This window comes from Palaemon carinicauda, chromosome 15 (assembly GCF_036898095.1).
Source record: "Palaemon carinicauda isolate YSFRI2023 chromosome 15, ASM3689809v2, whole genome shotgun sequence".
NCBI lineage: Eukaryota > Metazoa > Arthropoda > Malacostraca > Decapoda > Palaemonidae > Palaemon > Palaemon carinicauda.
The window spans coordinates 69,626,673-69,648,616 of NC_090739.1; the positions used below are offsets into that span (position 1 = coordinate 69,626,673).

Below are 21,944 nucleotides of genomic sequence, written 5' to 3' on the forward strand. Positions count from 1 at the left end.
CTGCTTGCAATAAAAAAGTGACGCAGCTCACGGCTGTGAGAGTATATTTAGAGGCAGCTGGATAACCCCCAGCCACCCCCAGCCTACCCATTCAAGTGGTTAGGCAGGGTTGCCACCTCACAGTTTTAGTCTAATGGCTACCTTCCAGCTTTGTCGAAAGATAATCCACATAAATAACTACAGGTTTGTATTAGTTAAGGAAAAATACAAATTATCTCCGAATTTGTCATTTGTTCCTATCAGATATCATTAGAAGCTTTTAACGAAATACGGTACTGGCTATTGCATAAGGTAGTTCTACAGTTTCTATGTGAAGACTTTTACCCTGTTTTTGTAAAATTGTCCATGACGCCTACATTAACACTGCTAGAGTTAACCTTACAGAAGCTAGTGGCTGAGCTTTGCCAGCAGATGAAGCACATTGTTATCCGAACCATAATGCAAATGATCGACTTTAGTTGAAACTTCATTCGCTCCATCAAGATTTGTGAATCTTACAATATGCCACGCCAAACAAATGGTATCCACATAATTATGTAAAACTAGATTCTTTATGAGTGCTCACCTTTGTGAGTATAGGGATGGGATATCAAAATCTAGACTGCCAACTAGGTCTTCTGCGTCACAATTTACTGTAGTTGTTTAAAAAGGTGACTAGGATTGCAAGAATGCTAAGGTTTAACAGCAGACAGGTCTAAAGTAACTGAATAGTTGGAGGATCTGTAAGAGGATTTTGAATTTGTAACGTGCAGAGAATTTCTAGAACCCTTAATGAAAGAACGGATTTTGAGCGAAGCGAAAAATCTATTTTTGGGTGAGATAGCCATGTTGTCCTGGTGGAAGGTTCCTATAGGTAGCTTTCTCAAGGATATTTGGCTACAGTGATATTCCCAGAGGATTAACCTAGCCAGATATCCCTGAGAAAGCTACCTATAGGAACCTTCCATCAGGACGACATGGCTTGAGCCCAAAAAAGTACTATTAACACTAGACTCAACTTAGGTTCAGAATTACTGCTTTTAATCAAGGATTTACTGAACTTCTGAATTTTAACAATAGGAAACTAGCGATGTCAAGAGCTTTTGAAGCTCATCACTATCGAAAGTTGACTGATTATGTGAATTACATACCTAAAGGTGAAGGTGTATCATTATAATCACCATCCCTACTAAAATCAACTAGCCTAGTCTTTTGCGGATTTAACTTGACAGGCAACCATTGAAGCATACTTTTCCATGAGCCAAGCACACTTCTTAAAATTGTTAATTAAATCACAGTAGGGTCTTTGAGACAATACATAGAGAATGCAGATCGTGATCTCCCAGGAAGACTCCCAAGGGAAGGCTTGTTAATATGGTGTAATAGGCAAACATTCTGGAGAAAGTCTGAAGTAAACCTTGATGATAGAGAAAATTGAAAGGAAAAAGACTCTGGCATGTTAATATAAGGATTATTACAATATTCTACTAGAATATTCTGTTCTGTATCAAAGGCATGTGTTTACTATATTTTTCAATTTTTTTTATGGATAAATGTCTATTAAAGCAAGTTTTAGAGATGAATGACTGTGAACATCAGAGCAGGTTAATAGAAACCCCTGTAATTGTCCATTATGGAATGCATGTTTGAATAATTTAATGGTGCTGCATTGTAGATCAAACTACAGAAATATTCTGTCACTATTCCAAAATTTTGTCTGTTGGCTCTTCTTGTTAATAATACCGAACATAATACAATATGCTATCATTTTATAACAAACCACATTACAGTACTTACAATTAGCTCACATTTTTAGTAGAAAATTTGTCCAGATGGTGCAATCTCTCTGTACAAAGGATCCAATCAATACTACGCATGCAAGGGCAGATCATCATGTTCGTGGCCGATTGAAAAGCCAAGATGGATTTTTTAAGATGGTCACCAAATTAGTCACCCCAAGTTAATGTTTTCCTTACAAGTATTTGTAGTTGTTGTTCTATTTGCATGATCTGGATATGGATTCTTAGATTTTCAAGCCTACTGAAGTATATTTTAATGTTTATAAAGCTAAATGACTTTTTTCAAGATTTTATGTTTATAAAGCAAAGAAAATTTTTCAAGATTTTACTGTTTCATCAAGATGGCAACCAGACTGTCCATTTTTCATTTCATTAGCTTTATTCTACAATATGCAAACCATGCTATAAGTCCTCCAGCTGCTACTGCTCACATATGCAGCTGCAGAGTGATGTGCAGGGGAGCACTGACTTGTAGAGCATTAGCATCTTCCTTTGCAGCCTTTTTTTACAGGAACACTGTCAGTTACTGACAGCTTGCTGCAATAGGGGGTAGATGTCCAACATATATTTGCCATGTCTATCCTTTCTGTATCCACCCTCTTTCAGCTGGACTACTTGTGTCTGGATTGGAGATAGTTGCCTGGCCCCAGATGATCCTAACCTCATAGGCCGTACACTGTATTCTCTGAAGGCTGCCTGTGTTGGTGAAATCGAGTTTTATGTCCTCTGTTTGAGGGCAAAGAGATCTAGTCTTAATTATCCACACTAGTTCCTGCATTTGATCTGTCGTACATGAGGACAATAAATCTCTCAAGCCTCTGCAGGTCAACCTCATGAATCAATGTTGATGCTGGTGAGATTAGTGAATGTTTTAGAAACATTATCAAATACATTCTAAGTCTGCCATGCAGATATCTTCCCTTTTCTATGGAATGTAGATGTGATGTCATGCCCAGTGAACTTCTTGAAAAATGGGATCCTCTAACTTTCTCAATCCTTACTGCAGAAACTAGCTCATGAACTAGAATCCATCGAATCTTTGTCTCTTTGGCCTAAAAGCAATCCACCTTTTCTCAAGACCTATTTCCTGTAAGGGAGGTAGCACAGATATTGTTATGGCTAAAACTTCTGTCATTGGTCTTTGTAATAATAGACTATCTCATCAGTTGTTGCATCCCTGCCATATACAAATATTTGAATGTTGGCTTCCTCATGACAACTTGAAGACACTGAATTTAGACTTCATAGCATTTTCTTATCTGCAAAGATGTGAAATATCTTAGTTTTGTTGCTTCTGTCACAAAGAAAGTTTTGCCATTTAGCTGGGTTTTTACTTGTTCCTGTCATTCTTCTGCTCCCTTGTCACCTTTTTGACCTCGTCTTGAATTTCAGACTTGACTTCTTGTGTACATCAAAGACTACGTCCAGCGCCTTGTACCTGGCGCCATAGTATTCCACTTTTTGGATAATAATTTCTTTGTATAGTCATAAAAATGTCTTTGAAGTTTATGGGGATAAGGCATTGATAATTGTTGATCCATCTCCCTTTGGTTCTCTGTCTGGATGTTCACTTATGTTTCAATAGTTTCCACCAGCTGTGATGTTGGACACATGTGAAGCTTACCACTGTCACTGAATGATGCAGGGTGTGTCTTGGTATCATGCTTGAAGAATTTTTGCAAGTCACACCGCCTGTTATGGCAGAAATGAACATTCATGAGAGTAACTGACAGTCTTCTTTCAGGACTGTCTCCTAAGAAGTTATCTGGGCCTATTCTTGTGTGAAGAAATAAATGTTTTTATTGACTGTAAAATAGAAAGGACTGTCATTTTCAACCTCTAGTCCTTCCATGAAGGATTTGAACTGCTTGTTGCCCTGCCAGTGAGGTGTAGCTACCATTTCAGATAGTTGGGTCTGCTATGTTCTTCATGTCTAGCACCAGCAGGTCAGCTGGATCCTTAGGGAATGAAATTTCCATCTTCTGCATTATTGCAGAGAGTGGTGTCTTCTGCTGTAGGTTGCATCTTTCATACCAGATATGGCCTCGTATTTAGCTAAAAGACCACTAACTCTGGGTCCAGCAACCATCCACCTACAAAATGCTGACTTATCTAACGTCAACCCAATTGCTCCTGTGTCACCTTTGATCACTATATTATTTTTCTTGTGGATGACAGAGTTCCTTTTGTGAAATGCCCTGGCCACATCTGAATGTTGATGATCAACTGACATCATATCGCTGGTGAATTAGGATCCATCATGCATATTTGACATTTTGTTCACAAAAAAGTAAGTTACCAAGTCTGAAAGTACTTCATAGTACAATTTGAAGTTGCCTAATCTAAAGAAGCAGATTAAGGTGAATATGGACAGCTCCATGTCCAGCACCAGATTCCAGAACTGGAATTGCTGGCTCTCTTTCCTTACTTATTCTCACCAGTTCTCAAATGTTTTATTTGATATGCCAGGCTTTTCAGAGTAGTAATCATAGTGTCTATTTTAGAAGTTTGTATAAGCTGCCTGCAGTGATCTGGTGTGCTTGTCTTGTCCTGGTGATACTGGATATAGACAGGGATGACTGCTGTACCAATTTAGGTCACCTCTGCTTCCACAATAGCACTGGTCCAACCCCCCTGACACACAACACACACACACACACACACACACACACACACACACACACACACACACACACACACACACACTCTCTCTCTCTCTCTCTCTCTCTCTCTCTCTCTCTCTCTCTCTCTCTCTCTCTCTCTCTCTCTCTCTCTCTCTCTCTCCAATTAGCAATCTTAGGTTTCATCTCGTCTACACGATATACCTGCTCACAACCCTAGACAATATCTTTTTTTTATTTCTCTGAGCTATTTTTTTCTATTGAAATTCAGGGTATTTGGTAGCAGAATCCGTGGTGCCTGCCATTTGGTAACTTTCAGATCACTCAGAGTAGCAAGGATACTATTATTTTCTTTTCATGGCATCCCACAGGAGCAAAACTCTGATTGCCATTGGCAATTATATAAAATGCTGTAAACTAAACTGTAACATTTAAACTACATAATATACAGTACAGTAGAAGCACTTTAGTAAAAGTTTACTTCTATATTTCAATAGTACCTAGTTTTATGATGTTTTCCAATATTACTAGATACTATCTTGCAATTGTATTATTACATTAGAGGACTGGATTGAACACCCATGTTAATTGGAATTGCTAGTTGATAATTTTCATTAGTCTTTTTATATTATTTAGCATTAAGTATTTATGCATGTTTACCTTATGAATAAACAAAACTACACAGTACACACATCTTATTTTACTTGTTATGCTGCCCAGTATGGTGCTAGGTCAGTTGAGAATTGAGTCATCGGTATAAAAAGTGACTTTGATATTTCTTCTCCAAAAAGTATCCCATAATAGAAGAAGCTGCTTTGCTGTGTTCATTGTGTGACAAATGTCATTACTATATCAGTACTCGTATAGTTCTTGTGTATGACATTTACTTAAAAAAACTGTTGTCCCATTGACAGTTTCACATCTTTTAAGATAAAATTGATCTTGTGAATACTCGGTTAAATTTGAAGCATTCGGTCTAAATTTTTCCTTTTGCTTTCTTACACTGATTATTTGTTTGAGAAATGTTTGTATTTTATTTGATATGTTGTGGATCCTTATTTACTGCACAGGCTAAGAGTAATAAGGTTGCAATGTACAGTTTGTATCATCTATACCTTTATTTGAATTTGGTTTTGCAATTCTCTAGTAAAGACGGTCAATTATTGTATAGGGGTTACAACTTATTTATTCTTCCTAGTGTCCAAGTGAGTCAGTTATTGATAATGCTGATTTCTTGAGTTTTGCTGCTCTTCCTTGTTACTGTTAGGGGTGGGATACAAAAAAAAATTTAATTTCATCCCAAATCTTTTGACCCAGTTTTGAAGTATATGTCAGTGTTGTGATGGTAGAACTTTATCACCATTAATAGTTAAGTTTATCAGACCACTTAGTTGGTAGAGCTGATGGCATGCATTAATTCCTCTAGTTCCCGTATAGAGGTTGTATAGGAGCAATATTTACTACAATAGAGTTTTTTTGTAATTAACAATGCAGTCATGAAGATATTTGAGAACATGAGTCCCCATTCATGATTCTCTCTCCAAGTGAAGTTGCATGTAAGGTACAAATAGATTTACAGTTATTAGCTCAGGTCAGATGAAGAGGAGTTTCTCTTGCTGTTGAATGAATGACTCTCCTTGTAACCTGTTTGTTCATTTCCAAAACAGGAAACTAGAGAGGTGCTCAGTAGAGAGCATGGCTTCACCATGCCAAGCAGTCTCACAATCACATTGCCAGTAACATGAGACATTTCATCAATACAGAAACCTCTCCAATAAGCAGAAAGCATAGCTAGTTTATGACTGGAAGGCTCTCAATTTCCATTCACAGATGCTGTGTATGCTAAATTGGATGAAGTTGAGTCAAATTTCATGGCCAGATAGAACTATTGACACCAGTGACCTTTATATTTGCTAAGATTTTCTCAATTTCATAAACATTTAATACAGTATTTCCACACTTGGCTCCTAAAACAAAATGCTCAAACCTTTAATTGTTTATGTTTTTTATGTTAGAACCTGCCAAATTTTTTTTTCAATCAACATCCATTGGTACTGAAGGTTTATCGGTTGACTGCTGCTAATGATCTTCAGCTTTGGTCCATTAGGTTACTCACTTTCGTTCTTTTTTCTCCTTTCTTGTCTATTGGAGACAGGTCTTCAACTTTTCAACTGGCCACTTGGTCTTGACAAGGTTGACAAGAGCATCAAAAGAACCCGTAATACTCCTGCAAGACAAATAAGAAACTTCTGTTTATGTACTAGGGGAGGTCAGAGTTCTTTGTTTTAAATATATACTTCTAATTTTTATACATGTACTGTCATTCTATGTAGATCTAGGTTTTATGCCTTTAGACATCTTACAGTATTCACAGGCTGTAAATCTTAAACCTCCAGTTTTATTCAATTCTTAAATGGGCACCCCACAGAGAGCAGGGTGCTGAGCCATTCTAAAACAAAAAAAAAATCATTTATAAACCAAATTAAATAGGGCAAATGCCTTATTAAATGTCTATTATTTAAAGAAACAAAAAATAAAAAGATAGAAATAAATTATCATTTCTATACTAACCATTTTTAAAAATTTCCTCTGTATATGCTTATGCAGGTGTTGATATCCAGTTTTTAGTCTTACTTAGTGCAGAGTTGACATTTATAATTTCATGGTTGTCTTCTGATGGAGTCCAGAAAAGCTGCAAGATACATGATCAGTCAACTGTAACTTGACCCTCCTTTCATTTCTAAATCGCATCTTTTTCCCATTGATATCAGTAGCCATGCTGTCCACAATTGACAAAACTACCTTGCTCATGGTGACGAACAGTGTATCTACATGTTCTTTTTCAAATCATTGCATTCTGTATTCTACAGAGTAATAACTCGGTATAAATAAGATATATATCTTTCACAAATTCTAATCTTGTATAATTGAATAGCATCCATTTTGTGGATGCAGTACATATTGGACATCGTTTGATGTACTGAGTAATGGGAATCATCCAGTTTTGGACACTTGAAATATAAGAGAAAGATTCAAGACCTCTGTATCTTGTTAGTCGGCGGCATTGACTATGACTTAACCATACTGGGCTGTATGACAAAAAGTAAAATAAGAAGTTCGTATTTATGGAACAAAAAGATTATTTTAGTATTATGATATTTAAAAAAATATTTTGTATTTTTATAGCTCGATATCATCTGAAATTTAGTAGTAATTTTTATTCTAACATCTTCCTGTTACAAAGTAATTTTTAAGTCTAGGTGACCAGTCTTCGATTATATATATACTGCCAACAGGGCGTGGGTGACAAAAATGCCCATTAGTAGATTGGAGACGCGGGTGGGAAGCCTTCGTTCCCACCTGCAGCATTCCAGGTCAAGTACCCAGGAAATTGTGGAGACCCCAATCACAGGTTAGCAACGCTTTAAAAAACAAAACTTTATGGCTTTTGCACCTGGCTTGCATCTGTGTCTTTCTTTTGTGTGTTTGAGAAGTTAAAAGTTACACTTCTATAAAATTATGTATGAAGGAAAATCAGGTTTTATCATACTTAGAGTGAAGCACTATTTGTAATCGAAGTACAGTTGGCCCTTTTTATTCCTAATAGGTTTTCATCCCCTGCAAATTTGTCAGTTTGTGAATTCTTGCTCTGGTTATTCTAATGAACTAAACATATAAGCTAAGGTTTAAATGCTGTGCTTGTCTGTGAGATGTGGTTTTTAAAATGTAACCAATAATATGTTTGAAGCTAAGAAATTTATTTTAAAGAAGCAATAATTTGACATTTGTTTAAAGAAAACCCATTACAATACTTTTACTTGACACAATCCTTGCATTGCATGAATATCTTGACAATTCATAGAAGAAAAGAGAACATCATCTACCCCTGGTAAGTTACCTCATGTACCTGTGGTGTTTCAGCTCCCTGTTGATTAATTGAATTGGTTTTTTTTCTGTATTTTTATAATTGTGACAGATTTCCAGACTTTTTCATGATCATTCAGGATTATTGTGTTAGTTCCAGCTTTTTTTTCTTTCTTTCTTTTTTATTAATTTCTTAAATTTTCCATTTTGTGATGTGTTAATATTAAATATTTGTTTTTTAATAAAACATCACCTTAAATTTGTGGATAGCCTCTGTAGGCTATACAGTATATCTATTTCACATCACTGAAGATATAGAAATTTTTTGTACGGTACTTTTAACTACCTCATTCCTGAACTAATGTTAATTTTTTCTTTTATTTGAATTTTAGGTATTTGTTTTAGATTTATTGTAATTATCTTCATTAATATTTTTGTGTGTGAAGTGTGAGAGTTGTTTCTACCCAATATTAAAGGTTAGCTATTTAGCATTTTGATTTCTATTGGTCAAAAAACATTGCTGTATTAGCTAACATTGTGTACCATTTGTATCCCAAACTAGTATGTTAGACAAAAGGAATAAAATTCATTGTGAAAGGTTCAGAGTAAAGCTCTTGTCCTTACCCCTTATACTTGATATTCTTCGTCTTGGGGTTAATAAGCCAATTAGATTTTTTTTAAACTTTTTGTTTTTGATACTTATTTTTCAGTCATTGTTGGTTTTAATCTTTAGAAGAAGATTTCACATAGGAGCTTATGTGATTTTTATGTCAAACTGTGTAAATCTATTTTAGATTACTTTAGGTTTTCTGATATACAGTATGCTGTTTCTTAGCATAATTTAGCTCATTTTGCTTATTACTGCATTAGTGTTTAGATAATGCATGATCAACTACTGTAATTCAAAATTAATTCATCTATGTTACCAGGATTATTCTTTTCTGGAAATCTGTCATAGCAGAGATAAGACCAGTGTTAAAATGTCAGTGATTCCATCTGCATTGGTTTCTGATTATCAGCAGTCATTGTAGGGGAGAGCTGTAGTTGGATGTAGAACGGCACCTTGTAGTATCGGGAGATATTGAGGAAGGAGAGGACTAATTGGTAAGGAACCTCTGGTAGTGGTTCTAACACGCCCCAGTTACTATACCGACACTCTTTTAGAGTGAGCGAACTGGGTTTATTCCTGGCATTCCATGCAACTTTTTCTCTGGTATTTTTAGCAGTATTTATACCTTAGAAATGGTGCTATAAGGAGCATTTCACTGGGCGACACAGGTCCCTTGCCCAGAAATAGATTTTTCCTTCGTCAAAATCCCTTTTTAGTACCTGGACTTTGCCTCTCCACGCCTTCCCTCTTCGACACCTTTCCTGTCCAATGGTGACATGTATTGTGTTGGTGCTCTCTTTGAGAGAAAGACAGCAGCTGGTACTAGGTTTTTACCATTTTCTTTCCTCTTCAGTTGTAGGAATGGTTGCGCTCCTTATCTTTTGTGGCTGTGTTGTTGCTCCTCTTCCCTTCCATTTCACTGTGATCATTGTCTGGGGATTTCTTGAAACGGCTGTATTCTTCTTCAGGGCATTTCCTTCTTTCATTGCAGAGTTTAATCATCTACTGTTTCCTTGGGGTTGCATCAGTATCTTCTTTTTTTCTTGCTGATCTTGACTTCTGCTGTTGCATCTCTTTGTTTCTGATACTAGTTCATTTTCCTGTCCAGTTATATCTATATTCAATGCTCTCTAGTTGCTTGGAGTTCATTTTGTCTTTCTTGCTGTGACCACTAGCCTAACACCTGCTACTTCGGGTCTTGCCAAGGGTTCTGTCTCTGTCCATGTTATCTCCAGGCTTCCCTGAAGATATACAATCCTGCTAATATGTGGACAGCTGCAATCAACAGACCTATTATCTCCTTTGCTCTAAGTATTAGCTTTAGTCTAGCCAATAGTCTTGGTCCTTCCAATCCTATATGTTTGGCCTTGGATCCTGACCCTTATTATTCACTCTCCTTTGGCAGCAGTGTTGAGCTGCACACCTAGAAGTAACTTTGCCTTTACTTTGCTGCCTTCTTTCTTGGTCTTCATGCTGATATTAGATGTTCTTGTATCATCACTTTAATTCTTTAACCTATTTGGTTTTTTCTTTGCTGTCCCATTTCATAATTTTTTCTCCTAATATTGGTCTCTATCATTTTTTTTCTTTTTCCTCCTGCAAATGCCTACCTGGTTAGAGGGCTTTTGCCTCTTGCTTATATTGTATTAAGTACTTAATTTGCTTCAGCCTCTCATTTGCAGAGTCTTTAGTGTTGAAAAGGGTTCTGTTTCAAACCTGTTTTTTTGTTACTTGAGAGTTTGTATGAATGTTCCTTCTGTTGCTTGCCAGAAGTTCCTCCACTGCTTATCTTCTTTACTGTCTACATTTCTCTGTATGCCTAAGAGACGATCTCAGTTTTGTTGTCAGTCGTTTCTGCCAAAAATTACTGGCCTATTTTTCTACCTAGTCGATGCATATTTTTTTCAGGGTGACCATGTGTTATATTTGTCTCCTACTTCACTTAAACCAAGACTCCTTTTATCTTCTCTACTCTTTAAAATATTGATTTGGCTTTGTTACTGTTCCTCTAGCTTCCATTGATTACACTTAACTGGTAAGGATCTAGGGATTGCTACCTTCAATGCCGCTAAATCGGGCACATTTGTATATACGATCCTCACTTTTTGCCCTTTCTCACCTCAGATGGTTTGTATATTCTGTTTCATGTCAGTAGCCTATACTGTATATCTTGACTAGATTGGATGTACAACTTTCATGGAAGGTGAACCCATGATGTTGGTGATGCCACTCTCTAATTTTTTTCTAGGGTGCATTTGCTTTGAAAGTTTCAGCAAGAACCCTAGCCAGAATTTACCTCCTTAGGTACCTCTTATATTAAAGTAGTTCAGAGTTGTCAGTATCAATAAGATTACTCTTCTTGGTTGAGTTCTTTTGTTTTCTTAGAAATGTTTTTCAGAATTTAGATTTCCTCAGAACTCCCTAAATGGGCAGTAACAGCAGTCTTCCTTGTAGATGATTATTTATTTCACCTCCGTAACTGTGTTACTTTCTTGTCAGCTGTATACACTTTAGTTGAGGTTCCTGCTATATGGCCAAATAGAGAATTTAGTGTTTTGCATGGACTTCTACACCCTTTCTTTATAAGCAATGTTTTGATCCAGCTCTTGATTGTCCAGTTTGTTCTTGAAGTCTTATACTTTATGTATCTCTTCCCCAGGGGTTCCTTAAGTACTTCAAGTTCCTTTCACTGAGTTGTTATTCAGGCCAAATTTAAGTAAAGTACTGCAGTAGACCTGCGATTAAACAGCCATAGTTTTTTTTTTCTATAAATTAATCATTTTTTGTGATCCTTATTACGTAAAGGCCCACCCCCATACCTTTTTCATTCTTAACCAAGCCGACACAAAGAATAAGTTGAGTAACCCCTGGGGAATTTAGGGGCTATACATGCTTGAACCTGGGGCAACTATTTTAATTTTCTCTGAAGAAGTTATCTATAAATTTGAGTCTTTCATATTTGTAAAATAAGTATGATTAAGTCAAAAAGAAATTTTTTTTTTTTTTTGCAAACATACCATATCAATAGGCTCTCTATTCTCCTCTGTTCTGTGGACATTTTGCCTGAACTCTCAGTAAGTATAGGTCATCACTTTCCTCATTTTTATTATTTTTCTTTTCTCAGACGTTCTTCTGTTCATCTTTCCTATTTCATATCTAGTGCTTTTCTTACTAAGTGTTCCTCATCTACTTTGATTGCATATTCAAACCATCTCGGTTAGATTTTAGCCGCTGGTCATAGTTATTTCTACCATAATCTAAATTTAAATCTTTTAATTATATCTTTTCACAATTTCTCCCTTCATCTTAGTCAGGGGCGATTATCTACGAACATCCATCCCAGAAACTTTCCTATTTGCTCTAAGCATGTAAGTAGCTCCTAATAGTGATGGCCTCTAGTATCAAATAAATATTAAGCATTATATTTATATTATTACAGCCCTATTTTGCAAGTTGTTGTCATGTACATAAGAAAATGTCTTTATCCCCACTGCCTCTCTCTAAGAGAATTTACTACTACATTTTACAGAGAATGTGCAACTGTATTATTGAAATTTTTTGTTATAACGATATCCATGCTTTTGCCAGATGTTATGGCTTTTGATATATTATGGCTGCATCCAATGAAACTGAATGTTTTAGATTGGTTTAGCATCCGATATCTTAACAGTAATGGGCTGTATGTTTCTTTGATGTAATGGTGAAACCTTTAGGCTGGGTAATAAATCTTTTGACTTTTGATATGTTGATGATTTTGTTACAAATTGGATTGGTGATTCGATCAATTTTCTACAGTAATAGAGGGGATGTATTTTAATTTTGTCCAGCCAGTCGCATAAACTTTGATTATTAAAGACATGCCAACCTGAAAAGCTTTCCCAAATGGTAAACAATTTTTTTTTCTCTCTCTCTCTCTCTCTCTCTCTCTCTCTCTCTCTCTCTCTCTCTCTCTCTCTCTCTCTCTCTCTCTCTCTCTCTCTCTCTCTCCTCTCTCTCTCTCTACTATAGTAATACTTTGTCATTGCATCTTTTTAAATTTTTCTTAGTATAAAACATACATATTGGCAGGGACAAGAATTTTTATAGCTATTTTTTTGGTTCGTTGATGTTTACTAGTAATTTTTAGCTTGCCAATTTCTTTCTCTTATTTTTTAATTTATAATTTCAGTACAGTACAGCAGATATTAAATTATATTTGTTCCAACACAGATACAAACCTGGAGTTATAGTGTATTACTTTCGGCGCAGCTGAAAGACGAGCCATGATAATTTTAGTGAGGGATAACTACCCCATCCGCTAGTTAGCGGGTGTTGGGGGGTGGAGTAGACTGGCTACCCTGCTCACTCACACCTCTCGGCTGAGTAACCACTTTACTTTTTGGCTTGGTAGAGGACGGACATGCTGCCTTTCTCTCCCGCAAAGACTTGCCTTGATGTTTTTTGTTTATTTTTTATTTTTATTTTTTTTGTTTTTCTTGTGTGTTTTCAGTTATCTTACATATATATGAGTGTATATATGTATAAATGGAAATATACGATGTTAGATACGTGTAACTTTAATTGCTGTTAACATCGTATCCCACTGCCTCCGCCATAAGGAGTTGTCATTGCCGCTCTACCCTGCAACTGATGGTCGGCATGTTCTCAACACTGCCGTGTGTTTGTTTCATTACTTAAAGTGTATAACAGTTCATCTCCCTTTCGAGGAATTATCTTACAAGGAAGGTGACTTATTCCCCAAATAGTGTATTTTGTGCAACGGAGCATGAATTGTAATTGATAACAACTTCCTTTTTTTCACAGGTAACAGCAACGTAGAACACAAGGCCGAGTGCTACGGCCGCCCTGTTTGTTATCCTGCGCTCCATGTGGTAGCTCGTGAGCTGCTGTTATTACAAGGTAGCATTCGCTGTCAACCTTCAACTTGATGTTCCCCTCGAGAGAGAGAGAGAGAGAGAGAGAGAGAGAGAGAGAGAGAGAGAGAGAGAGAGATATTTTTTCTTAGGCTACGTCCTCTTTCGGGAGGAGTTCTCTCTGGTTCGCGAGAGAGATTTTTATGCCTACGCTTTTTTCCCCTAGAGCTGGGAGAAAGCTTGCCTTAGGCAATATTCTCCTTTGGGAGGAGTTCTCTCTCGTTCGCGAGAGAGAGTTTCTTACGCCTACGCTTTTTTCCCATAGAGATGGGAGAAAGCTTGCCTTAGGCAATATTCTCCTTTGGGAGGAGTTCTCTCTCGTTCGCGAGAGAGAGTTTCTTACGCCCACGCTTTTTTCCCATAGAGCTGGGAGAAAGCTTGTTTTAGGCGATGTCCTTCTTCGGGAGGACTTCACTCTCGTTCGCGAGAGAGAGATTATTAAGCCTACGCTTTATTCCCATAGAGCTGGGAGAAAGCTTGTCTTAGGCGATCTTCTTCGGGAGAACTTCCCTCTCGTTCGCAAGAAATAACTTGTAGGAGCTTGCTGATCCACCAGGGACGGTGGCAGAGCTTTCTCCGAAGCAGGTTATCCCTTCGGGGGAACGAGTCTCTCGTCCTCGAGAGAAGACCGCCTCTGGGCATCGGCGGTCCCCCGTTACGCTTATGGTTCTCCTTCAGGGGTGGAGCGAGAGCCTTCTCTTAAGCGACATTCTCCTTCAGGAGAACAAAACTCATATGCGGAGGTGTTATCTTGAACCTGCTGGTTCTCCTTGATCCTTCGGGGTCGCGTTCGATCACCCTTTGGGCTGGCATGATCGTTGAGCCTTTGGGCTCTCGTCATGTTGATCCTGCGGGTTCTCATGACAGTAGGAGTCCTTTGGAACTCCGCTTGAAACATTCGGGTTTCAGTTATGCTGAACCTTTGGGCTCTCGTATCGATGGTAACGTTGAGCCTTCGGGAACTTGTGCCATCATTCACGCTGACCTTTCGGGGTCTCGTGACAGAGTAACCTCGGTTCCTTGTTATGCTGATCCTTCGGGGTCTCGTAACATTAGTTATGCAGAAACCTTGGGCTCTCATAACTTTAGTCACTCTGACACTTCGGTGTTTTGTGACAGGGAAACTTAGGTTTCTCGTTGCGCTGACCCTTCGGGGTCTCGTAACATTAGTTACGCTGAACCCTTGGGCTCTCGTAACTTTAGTCACTCTAACACTCCGGTGTGTTGTGACAGGGAAACTGCGGTTTCTCGTTACGCTGACCCTTCGGGGTCTCGTAACATTAGTTATGTTAATCCCTAGGGCTCTCGTAACTTTAGTCACTGACACTTCGGTGTGTTGTGACTGGGAAACTTCGGTTTCTCATTACGCTGACCCTCGTTACGCTGACCCTTCGGGGTCTCATAACATAAGTTACGCAGAACCCTTGGGCTCTCATAACTTTAGTCACTCCGACACTTCGGTGTTTAATGACAGGGAAACTTCAGTTTCTCGTTGCGCTGACCCTTCGGGTTCACGCAACACAGGTCACGCTGAATTTTCGGGTTCTCGTGACCAGAGTCGTTCTTTTTATGACAGAGAGTTTTCTTTGATCGTTCGCGCTCGCACAACACAAGCTATCGTTAACCTTCGGGTGAGCGTAGCAGTGAGTTCTCTCACCAACCTATGAGCTCTCGCACGCACGACCAAGTTGGCGCGCATGGCCAAATTGACGCGCACGGCCGTGTTGGCGTGCGCAAGCAAAATGGCGATCATGGCGCGCGGGTTCATCCTATGGTGCGCCATATGCGCAAACATCCTGTTGCTCGCCATGCGCGCGAACATCCTGTGGCGCGCCATGCGCGCGAACATCCTACTGCACGCCATGCGCGCGAGCAACCTTATGCGCGCCAGGTGCGCGAACAACCTCATGCGCTCCACGAGCGCGTTAAAGATGTGCGCAATCGGGAGGGGCGCGCGCACGAGCTCCCTTCCGCCTACCAACAGTTCGGCGGAAGAGCGCATGACCATATTGGTGCGCATGCACCATTTTGGCGCGCGCAAGATCGGATTGGAACGCACGACCGTATTGGCGTGCGCGCACGACCGTATTGGCTCGCACGCACGACCAACTTGGCGCGCACGAACAACGAGGTGCACGCAATCGGTTGAAGTTGGCGAACAACTCTTATGACCCTTCGGGGTCTCACAACGCAGTTCACGCTGAACCTTTGGGTTCTCGTAATCATAGCCATACTTTTATGACAGAGTTTTTCGGACTCTCGTTGCGCGAAGTGTTCATGAGTGCACAAGAGGTTTACTTTCATGACAGAGTTTTCAAACTCTCGTCCCGTGAATTGATCGCGCGCGCCCATCGTCACCTAGAGTTTTACTCTGATGACAGAGGGATGCCTACTGCCTAAGGGTTTACCAATCTCTACAGGTAACTATGACACAGTTCCTTTGGGTTCTGGTCACGTAACACGATTCCTGGAAATTCCATCAGGAATCAGCGACAGAGTTCCTGCGGGTTCTCAGCACAACATCCCTTAAGGTCGCGAGAAAGGAATTCACAAGTAGATTCTGAACCCCTAGGTTCTCATCCGAATCTCTCCGTTTCCGCGATCCAGAGTTTTCTGAAAACTTTATGGTCAACCCTCCCCCCCTCTACGGGATGGGTCTTCCAAAGGTGTGACTTGATACGTCTCTCTACACTCCCAGCTGATTACTATATCAGCTAGTCTGGTTTCGCCAGCACCGATCCTTTCGTTTTCGAACGAACCACCGTCATCTTTCCTCCACCTTCCTACTTTGAGTGGTTTGGTTAGCAGATGGAAATGAGCGGGGAAAGAAAAATACTTTACATTGCAGTTCATTTCCCCTGGCAGGCCTAGCGAGAAAGCGTTCGATGGCAACCCCTTTGGGTAAGCGGTCGATGGCAACCCCTTTGGGTAAGCGGTCGATGGCAACCCCTTTGGGTAAGCGGTCGATGGCAACCCCTTTGGGTAAGCGGTCGATGGCAACCCCTTTGGGTAAGCGGTCGATGGCAACCCCTTTGGGTAAGCGGTCGATGGCAATTATGTCTGGCCTTCTTGAACCAAACCCCCACATACGAGACTTCACCCTTTTTCGGGAGACTGGTTCCTGAGAAGTTTTTACAAAACTTAAATGGTTTTTGTTAAACTTCATGAAGGCCGTAAGCCTTCCCGGAGCATGCACTCTAGCCAAGACAAAACCCCGAGGTTATTGTCTTAAACTCGGTTCTACCATTTGATGGAGGCAGCCTCCCCCGTCATTGTACCCTGGGTATAACGACTTGCCTGTTTACACGATAGGCTTCCGAGACTTTTTATTCTATCCTTGCAGGGTTATTGTTTCGAACAATAAGTCCTGAAGGAACATTGTTAGCCGACGTTAAAGAATGATAGCAACAGTGTGGGCATCTGTTCATTACGTTTACGAACGTTTCAAACCCCGCCCACAGGTAAACAGTCATCCGTTTCTGTGTAATGAACACTGGCTAGCCCCTCACATAGAGAGGAGGGGTAAACCAAAGGGGAAATGATCGCCTCTATAACTGTATACTGTATTTTGTTTGAGAATATGTTCGCTCTCATTCAAGAAAATATTACAGTTAGTCAACGATCAATATTCTTTCGGCAATAATGTTACGATTCGTCGCACATACATTATTCCCGCAACTGGATTCGTTGCAAACGTTTCCTGGAGGCAGAGAATACGCATGCGCTAGCGCAAATGGACAAGTACATTTATGCGTGCAAGCGATCTTTCTGCCAATAAGGGCTGTATACATCTTCCAATTAGAACTCCGTCCTATTAAGTTGTATATTTATATCCCTTACTGAAACCAGGTTATTCAGTACATCACTTGGCTACTTTCCTGTAACCAGACATACGGCATTTACGTTCTGCCTCCTTATAGGCATTTATTTTTTTTTTTTCCCTCCTTTCCCCCGATCGGAAGTCTTAGTCTCCTAAAAAGGCTTTGGCTGGAAACTTCTCATAAGCATATCTGTTCTCTAGTAGGGAACATTTAATATAATGCTAGTTTACCGATCGGAGACGGAGAAGTACGGACGTTTTTTGTCCTAAGAAGGAGAAACCTTCGTTACGAACGTTTCCAACGTTCTCCAACTGAGTTCCGGACACGACTTTTAAGTTGAACTACGCATGTATGCTTGTCATGCGCACAGTTCGGTGTTACTACTCCGTAGTAGACTTATGCTCTTTACCCACCCAACAATAGATTGAAGATACGTCTCAATCCTCTCTTGGGTTTGGTTGGATGCGTTCGGTGTTTACCTTACAGTTTCTTGTCCGGAAAGCGATCTCTATCGAGATTCGCTATTATAACGTAAGCTGTACTGATTAACTGGTTTACCGTTTGGTATCGGTCTTATTCGGCCAACCACACTGGATTAGTGGTAGTTGGAGGGAGAACAGGCTGTTTCCCTTCGCTGCATGGACGTGCAATTAGTTACACATCTTGACATCATCTCGAGATGTGTTTATTGCTACGCACCCCCCCCCTCACCGCTGGACAGTCCGCGAATGATGGGTGGCAGACGAAAGCTTCTGCAAAGAGGCCTATCTTCTCGTCTTCCCTCTGGATCTGATGCTCTCTTTAATGCATCAAAAGAGAGAGGGGGGTGGGCATATGCCACACCATTCCATCCTCGTCTGTTGGCCCGATTCAGAAAGGTACCAGCATTCATCTCTCTTAGAGAACCATCTAGCAGTTCGAAGCCTTGGATGGACAGAGGACAACTAGTTGCCCCCATCTGCTCGCGTCATTCCTGGTATAGGAATGTGCTTGCAAAACCACCCAGATAGTGGGCTCCTAGTGTCTTGGAATCATCTTGTATCCAACAAAGTCTTAACTTTGTGGGGTCCCTAACTGTGGTTATGCTCGCAGCGGCCCTGATCTTCAGGCTCCCACTCGACCGTTCCCCAGGCCCTCAAACAAGACGTATTCCAAAATCGGTGGGGAAGCCTAGAGGTGTGCCTTGTTTTTTCCCCCCATTTGGTTTGGTGAAAAAGTCCTCAGCCAAGTCAGGATAGGCAAGATCTTATCAATGACTCCAATAGCTTCGCTATGGCATCCCGCAGAATGGTTCCCAGACCTTCTGCAGCCCCTGACGGAGCTCCAATAGCTTCGCTATGGCAACCCGCAGAAGGGTTCCCGGACCTTCTACAGCTTCTGACGGAGTTCCGAGGGATCTTCCTCCATGGCATGATCTTCCTCCATGGCACGATCTTCTTCCATGGCACGATCTTCCAGGCAGCCACATGCTAACAGTTTCCTAAGCCGTAGCTTTGCTTCGACTTCTCGCCTGGGACGATCCTACACCACCCCTCTCAGAGAGGCCTTTCGCAACAGGTTACGGAAAAGATTTCTAGGCACCTCAGACACTTTTCAGCGTCGGTCTTCCAGGCGAAGTGTTCGATCCTTTGTGATTGATGTCGTGGAAGGGGATTCTCTCCCTTCGATGTCTTTACTTATGCAAGTGTGAGTTAACTTGTCCCCCTTTGGATCTCAACCTCCTCCTGGGAACGCGGTTCGGGTCCTTCAGTCTCTGAAGGCCCCTCTCTACGAATCGTAGGCCCAGCGGCAGATCGCTTCCTTACACGGAAGACGCCCTTTCTACTCACTTGGGCTTTTGACCAAGAGAATTAGTGTGTTGTATGATCCAACCTCTGATGTCTCCTACCATAGGAGACGGGGCGAAGTAATCCTCAGCGGCGTCCCTGAGTGGATTGCCAAGACTCAAATCCGAGTGTGCTGTACCCTAGGTGCAGCCCATTTCGAATAAAGTGTCTTCGTTTGGTAAACGGAAACCCATCAACTGGGGTTTTACCCAGTGAGGAGTCTGTGGGGTTACCTTAAAAGAACGATACCAGCTCACCTCCGTGTGTCGGCACTGTTGACCAGCACGGGGAAGGTCAAGAGGAAGACCTCAAGGATTTCCTTCCTCTCTGGGATCGGAAGGCAATTGAGGTTACTCTTAATCTAGACTCTCCTCCATCCTAAGACCCAGAGCTCGTAACATCACTGGTATTGCTACGTCCCTGGCGTTCAATAAACTACTCTGTGGTGCAAATACTTTAAGTGGGCATGTGGAAGCGTCAATCGACCTTCACGGCCCACTACCTACAAAGACGTAACCCACAAGAACATGGAGACCTTTTCCATTGGTCCTGTGGTGGTCGCACAACAAATGGTCTAAACACCTCAGGCTCCTTGATGGACAAGTAGCAGAGGGTTGAGGGCTGAGGCTACCCGGATTAGTCTGGGGTGAATGAGTAAGAATGCCTGGCTCCTTTCTTCCTTTCACCTTCTCCCCTCTAGGGAAAACAGCTCCGCAAGCCTCAGGATAGCTGACCTCACCTCGTTGCAGGTAAGACCCATTTCCCTTGTGCCTCCTAAGTATAGAAGAATACTTTGTTACATCCCCAATACCTTTTAGAGGGAGGGTATTGGGTAAGTCTTTAAGAACAATAGGTTCTGTACTCGAGTTCCTAAGTTAAAGACAAGCCATACTGTTAGTTCTACTGACACAAGCTTCTGCAGGCCGCTATCAGTGCATTACCTCATATCGGTACTTGATTTTAGCGAGGGTAGGGTCCCTTCTACTATCGATCACAGATCGAAATAGAGAGGATCCCGGGTCATGACCAAGGCCAGTTGGTGAGGACTTCCTCCCTCCTAAGAGTAAATCACCCTATAAATAGCGAAGGTTTGTATCTGTGTCAGAACAAATAACAAATTTGGAAATAATTTGTATTTTTCCTAACATACAAACCTGGAGCTATTTATACAAATTGGTCCGCCACCCTGTCCCCCGAGAAGTCCTGCCAAAAAGCAAAGTGGTTACTCAGCCGAGAGGTGTGAGTGAGCGGGGTAGCCAGTTTACTCCATCCCCCCACCTGCTAACTAGTGGATGGGGTAGTTGTCCCTCACTAAAATTATCATGGCTCGTCTTTCAGCTGCGCCGAAAGTAATACCCTATAAATAGCTCCAGGTTTGTATGTTAGGAAAAATACAAATTATTTCCAAATTTGTTATATTCAAGGTTATTCTGATGAAAAAAAATTCCTATCTTAGCTAACGACAATGCAGCTGGAAACTATTTTAGGAATTTCAATGGTATTAATTTTCATTCTATATTTTGTAAAAGGTTTTGCAAAATAAATGTGGAAAAGAGGGCCAACTGTAACCATGGTTATTCAAAGTGTTATGCAAAGCTGAACTCCTAGAGTATTCTTTATAAGTTCTATTGCATTCATGCCAATTATTTACTTTTTTGAATATCGTAAAAATTTAGACTCGACATTATTGAAATTGCATTTGTTGTACTTAACTGGTAATGACATTGTTTATATGTACTGTGTCAACTCCTAGATAAACAATTTTCTTTTAGTTTTGTGTATATTTCTGAATACTGATGATTCATACACAAAAATGGTATTTGGTAGCTTTGCTAATTCTATATCGAATACTGAAATAAAAAAACTTCAGTGAAAATTTTGGTTAATCCTTGTTGTGGTGATTCTTTTGACGTGCAAGATATCTTCCAACTAAATTACCTTTGCTTTTTGGCATCGTTAATATCTGTGAGCTCTGCTAATTTTTTTTTATATCTATAGCACATTTCTAAATGTTTGAAAGCTTCTTATTCAATAGAAGTGTTGTGTGTGTTCTGAAAGAATGTTCCTGTTATGATATTAATCATCGATGTTAATGATGTTAATCACTAATAACAATGTTAAAGCGCAAATTTCATTTTAGATAAATTTACAGGCAACGTTATGGCAAAGTTATATTTGTTTAAAGTTAAACAAAAATATAAACTCATTTTGTTCTACAAATCATGCTTGATATTAGCAAATAGATATAATTAATCAATTTATATAAACATATTTTGAATATCATGAATTGCAAGCTGAAAATGCTTCTGTGAATTGTTTCAAAAAGATTATTACTCACTTATATCTTAGTTTTTAAATATAAAACTTACCCGCTGGTTATATAAAAGAGCTGAAGTCCCTGACGCCAGGGCAGAAAATTCAAATCTCGCGCTATCGAAGATACGCCAGGTGTACCAACCGCACCCTGGCGGTAGAACAGGTGGAACTACACACCAACTCCAGTTCTTCTCT

At 40.1% G+C, this 21,944-nt stretch overlaps 1 protein-coding gene across 2 annotated transcripts in view; it reads left to right on the plus strand.

Moving 5' to 3' along the window:
* Window positions 1–21,944, plus strand: part of LOC137654657 (fatty-acid amide hydrolase 2-like) — a 176,885-nt gene that overhangs the window by 23,038 nt on the left and 131,903 nt on the right. Inside the window, exon 3 of one of the 2 annotated variants that reach the window (XM_068388491.1) lies at window positions 7,696–7,811. The exons of the other annotated variant lie outside the window; for it this stretch is intronic. Within the exon in view, the coding sequence (XP_068244592.1) occupies window positions 7,712–7,811 (100 nt within the window). The 5' untranslated portion in view covers window positions 7,696–7,711. The remainder of the gene's footprint in view (window positions 1–7,695; window positions 7,812–21,944) is intronic. 2 annotated transcript variants of the gene reach the window in all.